The 17,626-nt window shown below is 51.8% G+C and overlaps 1 protein-coding gene across 1 annotated transcript in view; it reads left to right on the top strand.

Moving 5' to 3' along the window:
* The first annotated feature begins 491 nt into the window (after positions 1–491).
* Positions 492–17,626, top strand: part of TMEM131L (transmembrane 131 like) — a 156,724-nt gene continuing 139,589 nt past the window's right edge. The window contains exons 1-3 of the mRNA XM_049769635.1: positions 492–634; positions 1,384–1,454; positions 11,917–11,960. Of these exons, the coding sequence (XP_049625592.1) occupies positions 511–634; positions 1,384–1,454; positions 11,917–11,960 (239 nt within the window). The 5' untranslated portion in view covers positions 492–510. The remainder of the gene's footprint in view (positions 635–1,383; positions 1,455–11,916; positions 11,961–17,626) is intronic.

Genomic DNA, 17,626 nt, shown 5'->3' with positions numbered 1-17,626 from the left:
CTGGGGTAGGGGCAGGACCTGCGACTGGGGCAGGAGCTGGAGGAGTAGAAGCAGGAGCAGGACTAGGAGCACAGGAGCTGGAGCACGGGAGCAGGAATAGGAGTAGGAGCACAGGAGCAGAAGCTGGAGTAGGAGCATAGGAGCAGGAGCAGGAATAGGAGCAGGAGTAGGAGCAGGCATAGGAGCAGGAGTAGGAGCAGGCATAGGAGCAGGAGTAGGAGCAGGCATAGGAGCAGGACTAGGAGCAGGCATAGGAGCAGAAGCTGGAGCCGGAGCGGCTGCCGCTCGGCTGCTGCTGCTGCTGCTGCTGCTGCTGCTGCTGCTTCGGCGGCGGGGGCGGCGCGGGGCTGCGCGGGGCGGGGCGGGGCGGCGCGGCGCGGGGGCGGTCCCGGGGCGCGGCGGCGGCCGGGGCGCCAGAGAGCAGGCGGCGAGCGCGGCGAGCAGCGAGAGGAGCGCGAGCTCGCAGGAGCCAGCAGCAGCCGCAGCAGCAGCCGCCGCCGCAGCAGCAGCATGGCGGGGCCCCGACGCCCGCTGCCCGGCTGCTACTGCCGCACCGCCGCCGCCGTGAACCTGCTGCTGGGCGTCTTCCAGGTCCTCCTGCCCTGCTGCCGCCCGGGAGGGGCGCAGGGACAAGGTCAGCCTCGCGGCCTCTCCGCAGCCGGCTCCCCCGTAGCCACCCCGCCCCCGCGCTCTCTCTCTCTCTCTTTCTCTCTCCTTTCTTTTGGGAAACTGCCGAGCCCGAGCCGCGCGCGGGGACGAAAGGGAAAGGGAGCGGGGCGGGCGGAGCGAGGGGGGGAGAAATGGCCACGCTCGCGGGGATCCCCCCATCTGCCAGGCTTGGAAAAAGCGGGCAGGTCGTGGGGGCGCGGGGACCGCTAGGCGCGCGCCTCCCGGAGCCTTTTGTGCACGGGCCGCGGGCGCCCGGGGCGCTGCCCCCCGCTTTGTGTGGCGCGCGCGCGGGGGGCTCCGCTGCGGGCGCGTCTGGCTGCCTGCAGCAGCTTTGTTCCCGGAGTCGGGCCCCTGGGGGGGTGGTGGTCCCCCCATCCCGCGGACGCCCGGCGTGGATGCTGCGGGAGGGAGGTGGAGCCCGGAGCGCCGGGACGGGTGGTCCGCCTGTGCCTTTCTCTCTCTCCCTTCCCTTGCACGCCCGGGTCTCAGTGTCTGGGGTGGGGTGGGGTGGGGTGGGTGGTGGCAGGCATACACCCCGGCATTGTGTGCACGCCTCGCCTCGGGCGGGCCTGGGCTTCTGGAAGTCCCTTCGGGAAGGCTGGCTGGCTGGCTGGCTGGGGCTTGGCGGGTGCTGGGGGGCCCGGCCGGGAAACAGGAAGCGTGCCTTGGCCGTGCGTTCCCGACGGGCTTGCCTTTTCTGGTGTTCGCTTGCAGCCTTGGAGCCGTTGCAGAACGTGGTGGAGCTGTGGCAGGCGGAGGAAGGCGAGCTGCTGCTGCCCGCTCAGGTGAGGACGCCCACCAGGTGACAGGGCGCGCGGTGACAAGGCTGGCTGGGTGGGTGGGTGGCGCAGGGAGGCGCGGCCGGGCCCGGCGCTTTGCAAGAGCAAATAGAGGCGCCCGCTCGGCCTGAGCCAAACACCTGGCACCAGTGGCCCTCCCGGGCCGCCTCCCACGCCATGTGACGGGCAGGCCAGGCCGTGAGTCACGCCGGCTTCTAGTGCAGGAGGTGGCTGCCGTGGCCACCTCAGCAGAGCCGGGGCCAGCGGCTGCCGTGTCGTGCCGGAGAAGGGCGGGCCCGGCCCGGCCCGGCCCGGCCTGGGGTGGGCGAGCCACGCGGGCCCTTGCCTGAGCTGCGGGCGCCCCGCGTGGATTTCTTAAGCTTCTCCAGCGGGCACGTAGCCCTTGCGTTTTGCAGCTTGCTTGGGGGGGCCAAAGAGGTGATTTCCAAGGATGGCAGCCTTGGATTTTCTCCAAGCGCCTTTCATTCCTCTTTTAAGAATACACCCCTCCTTCAAGAACTCGAATTTCAGGTTTTTTTTTTTCTGCTCGTTCCCCCCCTCCGCCCCCAGAATGATAGAATAATTGCATGTGGAAAAAACTACCAGCCTTTTATTGGGAATGTGGAAGCATGTAACTTCTACAACTCTTGTTCTGCAACTGCCAAGCCTATTTGCATGTCACATTGGGTACTGTTTTTTTAAGCAGCAACTGTACGATGCTGGATGGTGTGTGTGTGTGTGTTTGTGTGTGTGTGTTTTAGGCGTCCGCTACTTCCCACATGGGTGGCTGTGGGTAATTCTGTGCTGTCTCTGGCTGGAAGGGAAACAGGATGTCTCCATCCCCGGTGCCGAGAGAACGTGCAGTTTTCCATTGTAGCTTCTTCCCCCCTCCTAGGGGAAGCCTTCAGAGAGGCTGGTTTAGAGATATTTGGAATATTCGGTTTAACCAGGGCTAATAAATAACAGCTTCAAGGCATAGAGGTGATTTTTTTAGAGAAAAACTTACCCCGTGGGACCAGCTCTTCCTTAAAGGGCTGCATCCTCCTAAGGAACCAAAAGTCTGCCCTTGCCCTCAGAGTTCATCCTGAAGTGGCAGTTCTGCCCCTGGTTAGAACAAACCTTTGTGCATTGTGGAAAGTTTGGAAAATACTGGAAGAGCAAAATAGAGCTTGTCCTGGGGCTGCTGAGAGGACCACAGCCCAGCACAATTCCTCTGGGAGAAATTGTGCACTGGGGGGCTGAGCATAGCACAGTGGGGAGGGCTTTTGCCTTGCCTGTACTGACTGAGGTTCCATCTCCACATTCTATATGGTCTCCCCAGCACTATCAGGAATAATTCCTGAGAGCAGAGCCAGGAGTTATCCTTAAGCATCTCTGGGTGTGGCTGACCTCCCTGCCTCCAACCCACAAGAGATTTTTGCTCTGGTTGTATGTGATGTCCACAGGCCTGACCTGGGTGCATTTAGGATGGAGGAATTCCTTCCTTGAGGGCACCCTAGAATGGGGAGCCCTTAGAGCAAGCATCTCTGCCTTCAGCCCCCAGGGATGCTCGGTGCTCATTCCGCACCCCACCCCCACTTGTGAGGGCTAAAAATGTCTCCAGACTTTGCAGATGTCCCTGGGGGAGACAGATGGCCCGGGTGAGAAGCCTGGTGGCTATTTACATGTATTTGCATTTTTGTTCCATTGTGGCCTTGGCCTTTTACTGGTTTGTGTGGGAAGCCAACCCAGACAGAAGGCCAAGTCAGTTATAGTACTTGTGAGACTGTTAGTTGGAGGCGTGAAGACCATGAAAATCCAAGGTGATTTTAGAAAAAGACTGAAGCTGTGCTTTGGTTTTGTTGATATGTGTGCAAGATAGAATAATTTACTCTGGTGAAGGTGAAGGTGGTTCTCAGGAGAGCTGAGAGGGGCATTTATAGCTAAGCTATTTTGATCAAAGCTGTAATGAAAGTGAAACTGATAGTCAAAATTATTGTCTAACAGCCTCATCTCTGTAAATGTACTTTTTTTTTTTGTAAATGTACTTTTGGGGGACAGTTTTAGCCTGCATCTACCTGGGAAGGAGATCTATCTATATACCACATATATTTATGTATATTACACTTGTACAGATAGCTAAGCAGCACATAAATATACATATATGTGTATAGATCAAACTGGAGAGAGTTCTACAGAAAGTTATTTTGGGGCATTCATATTTTGCATTTTTTTTCAGAGAAAGTTCCCTCCTGTGTTCTGGAGGATGTTGAAAGAAGAGTCAGAACCAGAGAGATAGTATATCGTATAGCGGGGCAGCAGGTGCCTCTATAATCTTGTCTTGTAAGCAGCCAACCCGGGTTTGAACCCTAGCATCCCATATGGTCCCTTGAGTACCACTATGAGTGATTCCTGAGGGAAGAGTCATAGATTGCTGGCCTGTGAAGGGTTTTCTGCATAATTAACTGTTAGTTTGGGTGCTTGTCATCAAGGGAGTCTTCCAGGAGGCTTCACACAGGAAGGTTTGGTGGTAATGGGTGCGAAGGAGTCAGGAAAGCTGCCACATTGACAAGTAGGATGTGGGGGTCAGGGAGATGGCTTAAGGTGCTGGTGTGCGAGCTGTGTATGTGGGAGCCTCAGGGTCCAGTGAGCACTATTGGGAATGACCCCAGATGATAGAGCTGGGTGTTGCCTTTGAGCACTGCTGAGTGTGATCCCGCCCCCCCCCCCCAAAGTTTGTGGGGCCAAGGACATAGCTGAGCAGTGGGCGGGCATATGCTTTGCATGTGTGAGGTCTAGGCCCAGGGCCCAAGGCCCTTGCACTACCACCCAACAAAATTGGACATTTGTAACGCTTGTTTTTGCAGCTGTTTATTTTGGAAATGTTTTCTTTTTCCTTTTTTTTTTTGGGCGGGGGAGGCTTTGGATCACACTCAGTGATGTTCATGGATTACTTTTGGCAGCACTCAGGATACCATATGGGATGCCAGGGATGAAATCTGGGTTGGCTGTGTACAAGGCAAATACTTTTTACCTGTTGTACTATCTGTCACTATGGCCACAGTCTCTTCTCCACTCTAGCCCCTTCTTTTTCCTTTTTTGGTTTTTGTTTTAGGCTACAGCCTGTAGCTATCAAAGCTTACTTTTGGCACTGAGCTCAGGGATCACTCCTGGCAGTGTTGGGTATCATATAGGGCTTGGCACATGCAAGGCAAACACCTTACTCACTAGACTATGTCTCCTGTCTTTACATCTTTCTCTATCATTTGGGGGGTGAGGGGAGACCATACCTAGGAGTTACCTACCCCTGGCTTCTGTGCTCATCAGAAAATTAACTCTTGGTGATCTTGTGTGGGATTGTATAGGGTAGGAGGAATTAACCCTGGGTTGGTAGTGTGCAAGGCAAATGACTGTCCCTGCAGCCAATCCCTCCTTCTTTTGTCTGGGTCTCTGTGTGGTCAGGAATACTGCAGCGCTACTCACAACCAGCGATCTCAGTTAAATTGTGGATGTGGTCAGGCTTTCTGATTAGGCATTTTGGCCTTTTTCACCTCTCAGTCCTGAAGACGTCCATGTGCCATTGGAGTGGGGATGACTATAGTGCTGATCTGGAGCTTTTGAGGATGCTGAGTCTGGAATTGAGGATGCGGCTGACCGAGGCCTCACGCCTGCCAGGCAGGCAGGAACAGGGAGAGGACTCATGTCTCTTCCGTGCCAGGACCCAAGTGCATTGGCAGTGCAGCTTGCATGAAACACTTGGCTTGCATATTGCTCCATTCTGGGCAAATGAGCACCTGCTGTTCATGGGGATGAGGAGGAGAAAGAGGGGAGAGGTGTGATTTTGATCATTAGACTCAAGAAAATCCCCTCTCCTGCTTCTGCATTCCTTGCCATGCCAGGATACTGATGCCTGCAGCAGGGTGTCCAGGACCAAGGTATCTCTTCTAGCTGGAGCTTCTGGGAACTCTCAGAAGTATGTGGCCAACCAGCTTCTGTGTACATGCAGCTTTGCTGTGAGGCCGGAAACCGGCGGAGCCTCTCTGAACCCTCTGAGCCTGTGGACCTGTGGCTGGCTCAGTCCTGCGGCCCTCAGGCCTTGACGGATTTTTCTTCAAAGTTTGGTGGCCCTGGTAGCACAGGGTTCCACTGACTGTGGCATTGGGAGTGAGTTCCCAGTTCCTCTGGCAAGGAGATGGGCATGCAAGATGACTCAGTTACCATGGGTGGCAGGTCAGGTCCTCGCCTGTTCTCCTACTATGCTTTTGTAGTCAGGTCTTTCTTTTGGCAGCCAAGAGCCAACTCAGATTGTGTCATTTTGTTTGTTTTTTTTGGAGGCCACACCTGGCAGTTCTCAGGTGCTACTCTTTTTTTTTATTTTTTGGTTTTTGGGTCACACCTGGCAGTGCTCAGGGATTATTCCTGGCTCTGTGCTCAGAAATCGCCCCTGGCAGGCACAGGGGACCATATGGGATGCTGGGATTTGAACCACCCTCCTTCTCGAAGTAAGGCAAACACCCTACCTCCATACTATCTCTCTGGCCTCTCAGGTGTTACTCTTGGCTCTATGCTCAGGAATCACTTCTGGCAGTGCTCAGGGAACCATATGGACCATATGAATCTCAGGGATACTGTGACTGAACCTGACTTGGCTGTGTGCAAGGCAAATGCCCTACCCACTGTGCTACTGTCTTGCCCTCTGTACTGGCCTGCATTTTCTTTTTGTTTTGGGGAGATTGTGGAGCCACACCTGGTGGTGTTTAGGGCTTACTCCTAGCTCTGTATTCAGGGGTAAAACCTGCTGGTGTTTGGGGGACCATATGCCATGCTGGGGATCTGGATCTCTGGTTGTCCACATGCAAGTCAAGTGCCTTAACTCACTGTACTATCCCTCCAGCCCCAGAATGTGCTTTTTGAGTTGTTTTGTTTGAGGGCCACACCTAGTGGTACTTAGTGCTTAGTCCTGGCTCTACACTCAGGAATTATTCCTGGTGGGCTCAGAGGACCATACGGGATGCTGGGGATCAAATCTGGGTCAACTGTGTGCAAGGCAAATGCACTACCACTGTGCTATGGCTTCAGCCCCAGGATGTGGTTTTTGGCTCTGGCAGACTTTGCCAGGATGGGATGAGGTGGGGATACTGTGGCTGTTACCTGGCCCAGGAAAGGTGTCTGAGCTGAGAGGGAGACTTGCTGCCACCTCATTTACTCACTGGGTGCACAGCCTCTAAGGCCCTGGCCTGAATGGGGCCCGGTATAGTAGGGAGGTAGCAATCTGCCCTGGGCAGGCTGGGGTCTGAAGTACAGATAATGGAAATGGGCAGAAAGCATAACTGGAAATGCTGAGGTGAGCCTGGAGTGAGTTTTACGGAGCCTCGGGTCCTGGGTGATGTAACATGTTGCTGCAGGGGTGAATCATTGACTAGCGGTTGGCAATCTTTTTTGTCCTAGAGTTATTTTTGGTTTAATCCATTTCCATTCTCAACATTAAGAAAAAATAATAATTAACTTGAGTTCTTACTCCCTGTATTGTGAAAGCTCTTTGCCATTGTCAACACAGATGATGAAGTATTATGACTTGATTTTATGGCTGGGGAAACTGAGGCAGGGCTGTGAACTGACATGCTCTAAGCTATTAGAAGGTGGTAGTGCAGGAATTGTTTGTTTTGTGTCACAGCCCATGCATAGTACTCAGGGCTCATTCTAGCCTGCACTCAGAGATCTCTCCTGGTAGTGCTTGGGAGAACCCTTTGGGTACTAGAGATTGAACCCAAGTTGGCAATATGTAAGGCAAGCATCATGCCTACTGTACTCAGGCCCTCCCAGTGCAGGAATTGAACCCAGAAATTCCCCTCTGGAGCAAGTGCATCTTCTGTTTTTGAAGTTTCTTTTAGGGACAGAGAGATAGTATGGAAGAGTGATGCTTGCCCTTCATATAGGTGACCTGGATTTGATCCTTGGCATTACGTATGGTCTCTTGAACACAGTCAGGAGTGGGCCCTGAGTACTGCTGGGTATGACTCCCAAACCCCAAACCATAGACCTGCCAGTGGTACTCACATGTTGGCTTGAGGTATGTGATGGGGACCGAACCCACTGTCCCTCTGTTCCCTGGAGGCTGTGTTCTAGGCTGTGGCGCTTGCACTTCTTTGCATTTAGGTGCTGTCTTGAGATTGTACCTTTTTTAGTTGAATACATGCGTATCCTGGGTTGTGACCGGAAATTGCTGGCACTGGTGAGCACAGAGAGCAGAGCTGCTAGGCTGGCACTGGGTGCATGTGGACAAAACTTGGAGTCTCAGGCTTGCAGTGTAGGTGCTTTGCAACCCTGCTGTCCTGTGGGCCTCTGTCCTGTGGGTGGGTTTTTGCGAAAAAGCTATTGCTTTATGAAGGTTTCGACAACAGCAACATCCGCTTGGCTTTGAGCAGCAGAGAGGACAGTGCTGGGCCCGGATAGATAGCACAGCGGTGTTTGCCTTGCAAGCAGCCAATCCAGGACTGAAGATGGTTGGTTCGAATCCCGGTGTCCCATATGGTCCCCTGTGCCTGCCAGGAGCTATTTCTGAGCAGACAGCCAGGAGTAACCCCTGAGCACTGCTGGGTGTGGCCCAAAAACAAAACAAAACAAAACAAAACAAATAAAAAAAGAAGAGAGGACAGTGCTGAGCTCTGCAGGCCTGGAAGGTCTCTGTGGGCCAGACTCTTCCGGGTCCGAGGTTCCTGGTGTGCCCAGAGTGGGTGGTACAGTGAAGCCAGCACTGCCCTATGCAGCAAGGAGTGAGGTTGTGTGGCCTGAGGGGCAGATTGGAGCAGGCCAGGCAGGGCCTTGAAGTCCTCATAGGAGAAGGTGGGAGCCAGGTAGGCTGGGATGCAGTGAGGGGATCCCAAATGCCAGTGTCCATCCCAGCCTGGTAGGGGATTCCAGGAGCAGCTTGGTGCCTGGAGAGATTGGGGTTGTTGGCAGATAAGGCTGCTGATACCAAGATAACAGTCATGTGTAGAGCAGCAGGAAGTGAGAGGCAGAGCAGGGTGTGTGTGTGGGAAGTGTGGATTGGGGAGGTGTGTATGAGGGCATGTATGGGGTGTGTATGGGCATGGATGGGGTTGTATAGGTGTGTGCATTGGTGTCTGTATCGGGGGTTTAGGGACGGCCTCCTGCTGCCTCAAATCCTGCCTCAGTAGCAAAGACACAGGAGCTTCCAGTAAGGGTGCTGAGTGTGACCCTGACTAGAGTACCCCCGTACCTCCAGAGAGGCTGTGATTTTCAGGATTGTCTCACTTGCCTCCAGGCCAAGAGGGGCCACAGTTGGTTCAGGAGTACAGATAGATGTTCCCCAGCCTCTGTCACTTTCATAAATAAGTCACTGAGGGGCCTGAGCGATGGTACAGAGATAGGGTGTTTGCTTTACATGTGGCCAACCTGGGACTGACCCGAATTCAGTCATCATTTTATGGTCTCCTGAGTCTGCCAGGAGTGATTTTTGAGTGCAGAGCAAGGAGTAACCCCTGAGCACCAACTGGATGCCCAAACCCCCAGAAAAGAAATGAGTCACTCAGTGCTCCCCTAAAAATCTGCCCCAATTTGGGGGAGGGGTGCAGGGTATCCCTTGGCCATGCTCAGGGCGTACTCTGCTTGGGGATTGTCTTGGTAGGGCTTGGGGGACCATATGTAGTGCTGGGGATCGAGCCAGCATGTGCAAGGCTAGTGCCTTAACCCCTCCAAATTATTGCTCCAGCCCTGAGGTCTGCCTTATTCAAGTCAACAAAGTGTCTCCCACTTGTACCTAAGTTACCTGCCCTCCCTGATGGTTCCAAGTCCCTCCCACACATGGGGCCGTGTCACCCCTTCGGGGAACTCTGTTGCGAGCCACATTGTCAGTAGTGGCTGGTGTGGGCAGGTTGATCTCGATCACCATAGGACAGGCTGGGAGATGTGAGGAGAGGCTGGCTTGCTGGCAGGAGAGATGGAGGCCACGGGCCTGGGGACTCAGTGGTGACCCACTGACACTGAGGTTTGTACAGGGGTCAAGGATCGTGTTTGGCTTCCTCACCAGTGGAATATCTCTTGAAGAAACATTGGGCAAGGATCTGGGGTGCTGGGGCATTTGTTTTAGGGAAACTGTGGGGTGACGTGTACTCGTTCCCCCTACTACTGGGCCCATGACGTCACACAGGCAGTGGCTCTTGTGGAAAGATGGGCTTTGCTGACTCTGGAGGAGAAGGAGAAGTGGGATTGAGAAATGGAAGAGAGATTGAGATCCCCAGGTGACACATCAGGAGAAGGCAGGGCAGTGAGGTGGGAATAGAACTTCTTTTTGTTTTGGGGGCCACACCCAGTTGTGCTCAGGGCTGAATCCTGGCTCTGTGTTTGGGGTACCAGTGACTGTACAAGGCCAACGCCTTAACCACTGGACTGTCTCTCTGGCCCCAGGCCTAGTGTCTTAAACCAGGTTGCAACTTCTTCTTTTTTTTTTTTTTTTTTTGGTTTTTGGGCCACACCCGGTGACGCTCAGGGGTTACTCCTGGCTATGTGCTCAGAAGTCCCTCCTGGCTTGAGGGACCATATGGGACGCCGGGGGATCGAACCACGGTCCATCCTAGGCTAGCGCTGGCAAGGCAGACACCTTACCTCTATCGCCACCACGCCGGCCCCAGGCTGCAACTTCTGTGCTGTTGAGTAACTAACTGAATGGGAAAAGGTGGGGAGACTTACCTTAAATTTTTATTTTGTTTTGTTTTTGGGTCACACCTGGTATTGCTCAGGGGTTACTCCTGGCTCTCTGCTCAGAAATCGTTCCTGGCAGGCTCAGGGGACCATATAGGATGCCGGGATTCAAACCACTGTCCTTCAGCATGCAAGGCAAACGCACCACCTCTATGTTCTCTCTCCAGCCCCTACCTTAAATTTCTTTACCATTTACTGTCAGTAAATGTTTGATCTGAAGGAACTATTTTGTATATTTATATAAAAATATACCTTATCTGGGCCCGGAGAGATAGCACAGCGGCGTTTGCCTTGCAAGCAGCCGATCCAGGACCAAAGGTGGTTGGTTCGAATCCCGGTGTCCCATATGGTCCCCCGTGCCTGCCAGGAGCTATTTCTGAGCAGACAGCCAGGAGTAACCCCTGAGCACCGCTGGGTGTGGCCCAAAAACCAAAAAAAAAAAAAATATATATATATATACCTTATCTTTTGTTTTTTTGTTTTTTTTTTGGTTTTTGGGCCACATCCAGCGATGCTCAGGGGTTACTCCTGGCTATGCGCTCAGAAATCGCTCCTGGCTTGGGGATATGGGACGCCGGGGGATCGAACAGTGGTCCGTCCTGGATTAGCCACGTGAAAGGCAAACACCCTACCACTGAGCTATCATTCTGGCCCCCTTATCTTTATTTTTATAAAAATACAATATACTTGGGCCCGGAGAGATAGCACAGTGGCGTTTGCCTTGCAAGCAGCCAATCTAGGACCAAAGGTGGTTGGTTTGAATCCCGGTGTCCCATATGGTCCCCCGTGCCTGCCAGGAGCTATTTCTGAGCAGACAGCCAGGAGTAACCCCTGAGCACCGCCGGGTGAGGCCCAAAAAAAAAAAAAAAAAAAAAAAAAAAACCCAAAAAAAAAATAAAAAATACTTATATTTTTACCTTTTATTGGGGGGGGGTTGGGCCACACTTGTGGCACTTGGATTAGTGCTGGTTCTGCACTCAGAAATCTCTCCTGATAGGTTCAGAGGACAAATGGGATGCTGTGAATTAAACGTTGGTTCATTTTGGGTTGACCCGGTGCAAGGCGAATGCCCTGCCGCTGTGCTATCTATCTTAGGCCCTATTTTTACCGTTTTTTGGTGTTTAGGCCACACCCAGATATTCTGCTCAGATATTATGTGCTTGGTTCTGCACTCCAAAATCACTCCTGGTTGGCTCAGGGGTCCCTGTGGGATGTGGAGGATCGAATTTGGGTTGGCTGCATGTAAGGCAAATGTCCTCCCTGCTTTGTGCTTCGTCTAAGTGCAATGGCTTTGCCCCTATTTATATAGTTTTATGTATTATATTTAATATAGCTGGGGTCGCATAAAACCCTCTCAGGAGAGAAGGGATTGTGGGTAGAGAAAGTTGAAAAGCCCCAGAGCAGGAGCCACTCGCCAGCTGTAGATGCTCAGACTCTTGAGTAATGTCCTTCCGTCCTTCCAAGTCAAGTCATTCTTCCCGCAGGTGTTTACCTGTGACAGTTTGTCACAGTCTGACATTCGCTCCAAGTTCATTAGCCTGGGGCCAGAGAGATAGCATTAGTCTTGCACACACCCTAGTCCCTGGCACTACACAGGGTCCCCTGATCTCTGCCACAGAAGTTCCCTGAGCACTGTCAGGTGTGGCCCCAAACACTTCCCCCTAAAAAGTTCCTTACTCTGATGCTTATAGCAGAAGTGTGTCATTACAGGGACTTTTTTGGTATGTTCCTTTGAAAGAAATACTGAAGTGTGCTCTTTTTTTTAAAGGGTGATTCTGAAGAGGATCTGGAGGTGCCTTCTCAAGAACAGAGGTAAGTGGGCTCTGGGGGCTCTGGATGCCAGCTGAAGTCCAGAATACTGCATGGTCCCTGGAGGAATGTGTTCATTGAGGTTTGGAGGTGTCTCCTCCTTGTTTCCTGTGTGACTTGATCTGGAAATGAAGGTGGTGTGTAACCTGAGTGCCCTCCCCACCTCCCCCACCCCTCGTTGTCCCACACCTGTTTTTCTGCCAGGTTGCACCTTTCATTTGTTCTAATATCATCAGGCATGTCTTGGGCGTTGCGCATAAAACATTGAGCAGGACTAGTGTGGGGTTCTGGGGTGCAGTGGTGGAGTTGGGTACTATAAAAGTAGACGACACAGCAGTTAGGCTGATGATACCTAACACAAGGATCAATCTGCCATGGTAGAGAATGGTGAAGTGGGTCATATGTGGGAAGAACTGATGTGCTTGGGCTGGGCAGGGTGTCTGGCAGGTGCAAAGTCCTTGAGGTGGGAAGCAAGACCAAGGCCCGGACATGTAGGCAAGGTGGTGTGGTGTGGAGGGGTTTGAGATGAGGTGGGACTTGGGAATGGTGGACTTAAGAAGTGAGGGTTGGCTCAAGTGCAGTGTGAGCAAATGATCAAATCACTGTGCATGGCTGTTTGTATGCAGGTGGTGTTGGGGAGGGTGTCTGTCTTGGCCATGGGCAACTCTTGCTGCTTGTCTGAAGGAGTTGTCTGAGCCCTGAAAATTCTATGAAGAGTCTGAGCAGTACTTCATATGATCCCATATATGATCCCCTGAACCTTACTAGGAGTGCTCCCTGAGTATAGGATAAACTCTGAGCATCATTGGGTGCGGCACTGGCACCTCCTCTCCCCAAAAGAGTTTCAGTAAAGCAGTTTCTAGGCCCCCAGTACTCATACATGTATATTCTCCTGAATGGGGAAAATGGGTGAGTCGCCCTATCCTCTATCCTCTTGCTTTTCCTTCCCTGGGGCTGTCCCTCCTCTGTCCCAGGCCAGTCCTGTTGCCTGTTTTTCAGGGACATGGGTACATGGAGTCTGTGTTAGTTAGAAAGTGGCCCAAGCTGGTAGTCATGTGTATTCTTCTGTGGTTTGCAAATACTTCCAGCTCTACCCAGTCGCTTGGCAGTGGATGGCTGCAGGGATGTATCTTGACTGAGCTCTGGAATCATTTAGAGGACCGTGTGTGATGCTGGGGACTGAACCCTGGTCTGCTGCGTGCAAGACAAGTGCCATTTGCTGTTGCCTTGGCCCCTCACTATGGTTTTAGGATGGAATGCTGAGGGAGTTCAGAAGCTGTTTGGACGTGCTAGACTGAGACTTCTTTCTCATATCTGTTCATGTAAATACACTTTTCTGTGCTTGCATTAAGGACAAGGGCCAGGAGGCTTGGGAAATGACATAAAGGACTGGATGCAGGGTTGTCCCGGCACTGGAAATCCATACCCAATTACTACTCAACTCCTCTCAGAAAAGAAAACACGGTAACTAGTAGGAAACTGATACTACCTGATTCTGCTCCATCTGTCTTAGGAAAGAATGCATTTTCTTTTTTTTTTTTTTTTTTTTTTTGGTTTTTCGGGCCACACCCGTTAGATGCTCAGGGGTCACTCCTGGCTATACACTCAGAAATTGGCCCTGGCTTGGGGGGACCATATGGGACGCCAGGGGATCGAACCGTGGTCCTTTCCTTGGCTAGCGCTTGCAAGGCAGACACCTTACCTCTAGCGCCACCTCGCCGGCCCCAAAGAATGAATTTTCTATAAAATTGGACTCCTCATTGTTACTTGTTCTTCAACACTTGTTTGTTTGGTTTTGGTTTAATGGTGCCATGGAGGCAGGCCATGGCTTCATACAACCAAGAAAAATGCTCTACCACTGAACTCCAACTCCAATGCCCATCAAAACTAATGAAATTTCTGCACTAATAAAAATGAAACTGGTGGGCCCGGAGAGATAGCACAGCGGTGTTTGCCTTGCAAGCAGCCAATCCAGGACCTAAGGTGGTTGGTTTGAATCCCGGTGTCCCATATGGTCCCCCGTGCCTGCCAGGAGCTATTTCTTTTTTTTTTTTTTTTTGGTTTTTGGGTCACACCCAGCAGCGCTCAGGGGTTACTCCTGGCTTCATGCTCAGGAATCGCTCCTGGCAGGCTCGGGGGACCATATGGGACTCCGGGATTCGAACCGATGACCTTCTGCATGAAAGGAAACGCCTTACCTCCATGCTATCTCTCCGGCCCCCAGGAGCTATTTCTGAGCACACAGCCAGGAGTAACCCCTGAGCACTGCCGGGTATGGCCCAAAAACCAAAAAAAAGAAAAATTGGTAATTCAGAGGATACACACTCACTCTTAGCTCTATGGTCCAGGGCCCTTTTATGGAGCCCCACCAATTTCAGCTTAATACTCACAAGTCTTTTGCAGAAGGCTTTGAATGGCAAGGCCTGGGTGAGCTACCTTTGAGTGATGCTCAGAACTCTAGCCAGCCCCAAACGCTTGCTTATCCTTTAGAGGTGGGTAGTGGCAGATGCTTTGGTGTGTGTCTTTTGATTCCACTGCCTGGATTTAAAAATGAGGGTGAGGCCTAGAGAACTAGTGTTGGGGTTAAGGCACTTTTGCATGGAGCTGATCCTGATCCAGATCTGATACTCTGTATAGTTCTAGCGCCACTGGTAGCCATTCTTGATCAAAGCCCTGAATGGCGGGACTGGAGAGATAGCACAGCGGTAAGGCAGTGGTTCGAATCCTGGCATCCCATATGGTCCCCCATGCCTGCTGGGGCGATTTCTGAGTATGGAGCCAGGAGTAACCCCTGAGTGCTGCTGGGTGTGACCCAAACCCCCCCCCCCAAAAAAAAAAAAAGCCCTGAATGCCATTAGGTGGGGGCCCAGACCTTTTAATAAGTTAAAAAAATTTTTAAATGAAGGAGGTGGGGGCCAGAGAGAGAGAGAGCATGGAGGTAAGGCGTTTAGCCTTGCATGCAGCAGGTCTGTGGTTCAAATCCCGGCATCCCATACGGTCTCCTGAGCTTGCCAGAAGAGATTTCTGAGCGTAAAGCCAGGAGTAACCCCTGAGTGCTGCCGGGTGTGACCCAAAAAACAAAACAACAACAACAACAAAAAAACCCACACAAAACAAATGAGGGAGGTGGTTGCAGCAACTTGGTTGGTGTCAACTTGGATGGTGTCTCCTAGGAAGGCTGTATGGGGGCCATACCCAGTGGTATTGAGAGGAATAGGGGAGTCCATTCCAGTGCTCAGGCCTCTCCTGAGGGTCAGCTGGGTAGGGCAGGGCTTTAGGCCCCAAACCATCTGCAGGCACATCCAGGACTTGGATGGTTCGACCTCTCTTGGCCATATCTGAACATCCTGGTCCTTACCCCAAGGCACAGCACACATGGGCATGTGTGTGTGCTTATGTGCATGATTTTGCTTATTATTTAATGCTTCATAAGAGTACGCTTCCTGGGCCAGAGAGCTAGCACAGCGGTAGGGCATCTGCCTTGAATGTGGTTTACCCAGGACAGGATGGTGGTTAGATTCCCGGTTTTCCATATAGTCCCCTAAGACTGCCAGATGCAATTTCTGAGAGCCAGGAATAACCCCTGAGTGAGTGCCACCGGGTGTGACCTAGCAATGCTCAGGGGTTACTCCTGACTTCACTCGAATTACTCCTGGTGGTGTTCAGAGGATCATATGGGAAGTCAAATGGGGATCGAACCTGCATTGGCTGTGTGTAAGCCAAATGTCCTACCTGCTGTGCTATTGCTCCAGCTCCTCAGTTTTTGTTTTGAAATGGTGGTGAAATAGTAATGCCATCTTTGCCCACTTGCAGTGTTTTTTTATGTGTGAAGTTCTATGGCATGAAGGTCATTCACACTGCGGTTATCTGTTCATTTTATTTAATTAAAAAACACTCCTCACAATGCTGGTGGCCTCCTGGACTGACTCTTTCATCACTGTGCAGTTTGACCCACGCGGTGGCTTTGTTTTCAGTCTTTTCCTATCAAACATTCCAGTGTTTTGCTGTTATTTTATCCCCAGCTGCTTTCTTTGTAGCTTCACCCCAAGCCTCCCTGTTTCTTTTGGCTCTTTGGGGTGGAGATTTGTTCCTTATGTTTCAGGACCGATCCCAGCATGGGTTGGGCGCTGCTGTCAGAAAACCTTCTTGGTGTTTCCTTTCCAGAAATGCAGGCTTTGGAGCTTTCTCCCACATGGTCTGTGCTGTGATGCTGTGGGATGGTGGATTAGTCCTGGAGCAACTGTTCTTTCCTTTCTACTGTGCGTTTAGGATGCTTTTGTTGTGCTTGTTTTGGGCCACACTTGTTGATGCTCAGGGCTTACTCCTGGTTCTGTGCTCAGGGATCATTTTTGGCAGGGCGTAGGGGACCTTATACAGGGATAGAATTTAGGTTGGCTTTGTGCAAGGCAAGTGCCCTACCTACCTTGCTATCTCTCCAGCTTCTTTAGTAATGTACTTTTTTTTTTTTTTTTTTGGTTTTTGGGCCACACCTGGCGGTGCTCAGGGGTTACTCCTGGCTGTCTGCTCAGAAATAGCTCCTGGCAGGCAAGGGGGACCATATGGGACACCGGGATTCGAACCAACCACCTTAGGTCCTGGATCGGCTGCTTGCAAGGCAAACACCGCTATGCTATCTCTCCGGGCCCAGTAATGTACTTTTGTTTTTGTTTTTGGGCCACATCTGGCAATGCTCAGGGACTGTTCCTGGCTCTGCACTCAAGAATCACTCCTGTGGGTACTCAGGGGACCGTAAGAGATACTGAGGATTGAACCCAGGTCTTCCTCATGTAAGGCAAGTGCCTTACCCATTACCCACTGTACTATCCCTCCAACCCCTAGAAAATTTTAATGCAGCAAACTCTATATGATGTTTTGCTACTTTTTTTTTTTTTTTTTTGGTTTTTGGCAGCGCTCAGGGCTCTGAGCTCAGAAGTCTCCTGGCAGGCTCAGAGGACCATATGGGATGCCAGGATTTGAACCACTGTATGTTCGAATCAGCTGCATGCAAGGCAAACACCTTACCGCTGTGCTATCTCTCCCGCCCTGTTGTGCTACTTTTTAATTTATATTCTAGTAAAGTAGAATCATTTTTGTTTTTTTTTTTTTTTTTTTTTGGTTTTTGGGTCACACCCGGCTGTGCTCAGGAGTTACTCCTGGCTGTCTGCTCAGAAATAGCTCCTGGCAGGCACGGGGGACCATATGGGACACCGGGATTCGAACCAACTACCTTTGGTCCTGGATGGGCTGCTTGCAAGGCAAACACCGCTGTGCTATCTCTCCGGGCCCAAAGTAGAATCATTTTATTTGAAGAACTAATTTAAAGAATAACTGGTCAGAGGAATGCAAAGTATTAAAAGGCACAGTAACTTGATCACCCTCCTCCCCAAGATGCAGGAAGGATAAGTACAGAGGGAGAATCAGAGTGACATTGAGGTCAGAGTAAGAAGAGGTGGGTGGAAATCATGGGGGGGCCAGGGTCAAGGGTAGTAAGGGGGGTGGGATGACTGTATAGCCAAGCCACAGAGTCGACAGCACTGAGAGGAGGCCCAAACCACAACCACCAAACTGAAAACTCTGCCTGTCAAGGAGGTGGGTTTGGTGGCCTGGGAGGGAGAACACCTGGGGCATTGGTGGGGGAGGTTGACTCTGGTGGTAGGATTGGGGCTGGG

The sequence above is a fragment of the Suncus etruscus genome, chromosome 3, assembly GCF_024139225.1.
Source record: "Suncus etruscus isolate mSunEtr1 chromosome 3, mSunEtr1.pri.cur, whole genome shotgun sequence".
Classification (NCBI taxonomy): Eukaryota; Metazoa; Chordata; class Mammalia; order Eulipotyphla; family Soricidae; genus Suncus; species Suncus etruscus.
Note: the sequence above shows the minus strand (reverse complement) of the source record. Positions and strands in the feature narration are given on the sequence as shown.